General features: G+C 47.3%; 1 protein-coding gene across 2 annotated transcripts in view; it reads right to left on the reverse strand.

The window, feature by feature from the left end:
* The window catches only part of LOC103536984 (alpha-2-macroglobulin-like protein 1), a 31,131-nt gene extending 29,577 nt beyond the window's left edge, over positions 1-1,554 (reverse strand). For both annotated transcript variants that reach the window (XM_030465164.1, XM_030465156.1), the window contains exons 1-2: positions 1,412-1,554; positions 590-773 (exon numbers count right to left, since the gene is read on the reverse strand). In XM_030465164.1, coding sequence (XP_030321024.1) covers positions 590-773; positions 1,412-1,479 — 252 coding nt within the window. In that variant the 5' untranslated portion in view covers positions 1,480-1,554. The remainder of the gene's footprint in view (positions 1-589; positions 774-1,411) is intronic.
* Between the last annotated feature and the right edge of the window lie 1,719 nt (positions 1,555-3,273).

Consider the following 3,273-nt stretch of genomic DNA (forward strand, 5'->3'; position numbering starts at 1 on the left):
ATTGATACAAGGAAATGGAAAACAAAATTGTCAGAGGCTTTGCATCTTATCCCAGACATGAGACATTAGCTCACGGTTAAAAAATCCCCAAAGTTGTGGGCTCAGTGCCATCACCACATGTCACAGCTAAAATGAAGCAAGCTTGATGTCTATGCGGGCTGCAACTGACTCTGCACCTGCAATTAGAGCAGAATGGTTCTCTTTGAGATGGAGGGACAGGTGTCTGAGAAAACAAGGATGAAAAGAATATATTCCCAATACATTGACTGGCACTGTGACATACAAATATTTTTAGGGACTAAACACCAACTAAACTGAAAGTCAGTACTTTCCAACAAGTTTTAAATAGGATGAAATGGTCTGGCAGATATCAAAAGAACAGTTTTTTTACCTACACAGGAAAGATGCCCTACTTTGCTAGGCTCCAGGACACTGCTGTATGTTGCCTGGCACTGGTAGGGAAATATAATTAACCTGCTTGCAGCCCACGGCAAGGCAAAGGACAGTGTATGCAGAGAAGTGCTGGGCTCCTGTCTGAGGTGAAGGTCAGAGCATCCACTGCCAGATCAGCAGCCACACCTACACTTACCTGGAAGGTAATGCACTGAAAAGTGCCTGGCTTCTCCACATCCTGTTCCACCAGTGTGTGATTCTGAGTTGTCACCTGCAAGGTGACAGCCAGATGGACAGCCTCAGTCAGAGAGATGAGGTGAATGCAGAGCTTCTCCTCTTGGGAATGGTGAATGACAGCAGGGAACACCACCATATACTGACTAAAAGAGAGCAGGAAATGTTCGAAAACTGTTCAGAGGCTAAGATGGGCAGGCCAGAATCCATTTCTTCTGCATTCTTGAAGAGGTAGACCAGGGGTCAGAAACACCTGACTGGAGCCCTGAAGTGAAAGAACTATCATGTGGGTCCCTTTGAACTATCATGTGGTTCCAGAAAGAAGCAACATGCCCAGTGTGGAAATAGAGTGCTTCTGATATCTTGTCTGTCACCACTTTGACACCAGCCCAGTTTAGGATTTACGCCAATTGAAAGGATACAAAGCAAGACTTTGTGAGGATTGCAGATGAAGACTCAGTGGCTGAGGCATAAGGCTTCAGTCCTCACACTAAGTTTCACCCCCATCAGCACAGGATGAAGAGAGGCAAACCCTGTGGCTTCTGCAGCTTTGTGGTGTGTGCAGTGCAGTGCCTGCACCAGCAAACCCCAGGTGCTTCCCCTGAGATGCTGCTCGACACCCAGCACTCCAGTGGGATTCAGCAGGAGTTTCTGCTCAGCCTCCCTGAGAATAAGACCCCCACTTCTCAGCTCTGTGCTGCTGAGCAGAAAAGCACCACAGCACCACCCTTCAATGACAATCCCTTCCACCAAGCCCCCCAAAATCAAAAGGAGAGAATCTCACGGTTCCAGGCTTGCTGCAGCTGCCACTGGGAATAGGGTCAGGGCTAAGAGGAGCACTGGTGCTCCCATTGCTTGGGCTGGGTCAGACAGCTAACAAGATCCACATGGGAGGAGAGAGCTGCCTGTACTGATGGTCTGGAGCAATCTTAAATACTGCCCTCAGGTGCTCCTAAGTCCAAAGATTGGAGGATTTACTGTATGGAGGGACTATCTCATCCAGGCTAATGACGTTAGCTAATATTTACTTGCTTCCAGCAGCAGCAGAGTGAAGGCCACACCACACAATTCTCTTCCGATATCTGCCTTCAGATGGTATTCCAGGCCATGGGGTGCCAGAACACTGCAGGGAGGTTGGGGGTGGAAACGTGGGCTGGGTGACCTCTAACCCAGGCTGAAAGGGCACTTCATCTCAGCTATGGCTGGTCTGGATCTGATGAGAGCCAAAGCTGCTTACAAGCTACTGTCCTTATCCTGTGAAAAGAATCCTCAGTACTCTGTGCATCATAAATGATATTCGGCTCATCCAATATTTAATCAAAGCTTGGAGTAAAAACCCCTCAATTCACCTCCATTCCCTTCATCACTACCTACATCCCAGCCCTGTCTGATCCTCCTTTCTTGTCTCCTCCAGGGCTGTTTCTGTAAGTCAATGCCAACTCCCCTTGTAGCTCTACCGTAAGACACTTCCAAATAAAACAAGGCATTTTAAGTAAGAACATATTTTAGCATATTTCTGTGTCCCCCAAGCCAGATGTCTGGTCTTCTGCCAGCTTCCTCCAGACGTAAGGTAGTTATACACTGACACCACCGCCCATCTCCTCTAAACCCCTCTCAGGCACTGCAGCCTTGTGTTACCATTTCCTGGGTGGCAGCAGCGAAGTGAGCAGGGATTGCATTAATTTGTGCTCTGGCTGCAACCTCATTTGAAGGTGAATCCTGTCCTGGCTCCAGCTGTGTTTTTGCAGAGCATAACCGAAGGTACACAACATAGGGTGAATTTGCCATTTGCCACTCTTTCCTCCAAGCTGAAGCAATCTCCAGGATTTACTTTGGCACAGTCCCCGTCTGTGTGCTTTAGTACCCACTCTATTTAGTGCTCTGTCTGATGTAACAGCAACACACCAGCCTTTAACCTAGCACTGATATTCAAATAATCTGCAGGTTTAAAGCACTGCATGTCACTGATCTGGGAGCATATTTGATTCCCTGAAATCAACAGGGATTTGAGTTCAGGCCTAAACTAGCAGAACAAAATCCAATTGGAGTGCTGTCTGATTTCAGAAACGCTTCTCATTACTTTGCATCTCTGAGTGGTCACCAAGTTGACTGTAAAGCTAAATGGGAAAAAACAATGGTAATAAAAGGGAAAAATGTAATAACATGCTAAGTCTCTTCCCTTCCAGTGGTGGCACTGGCAGAGCTGTGTGTGGAGCCCTGGCCCAGGCTGGCCAGAGGCTGCAGGGCAGCAGTGAAATTTTGGTATGAAGTAAATATTACATGCAAAATAAGTTCTACTGAAGAAGAACTCTGAAACAAAAGCCACTGACATCACAAAGAATGAATTTGCTCCAGAGTGATTCCAGTGAAATCCTGGTAAAGACACCTTTATGGATATCGGGCTCTTGTAACTAATACAGTAAATGAGCACTCCTACTGCCATCAGCTGTGATGCATGTGAAGACATGGCAAGACGTATTCCAGAGAAATGCCAACATGCCTTGCAAAGCCTCCAAGCAAGTGCCTTTGGTGTGTAGACGACAAACCCTGTCTCCACCCCTTCCACCCGCCCACATCCCAGACCCAGCCATGCGCAGCATGATTTCCACCTTGACCTTGGTTTCAAAGCCAAGAGAGAGACAGGAG

This window comes from Calypte anna, chromosome 1 (assembly GCF_003957555.1).
Source record: "Calypte anna isolate BGI_N300 chromosome 1, bCalAnn1_v1.p, whole genome shotgun sequence".
NCBI lineage: Eukaryota > Metazoa > Chordata > Aves > Apodiformes > Trochilidae > Calypte > Calypte anna.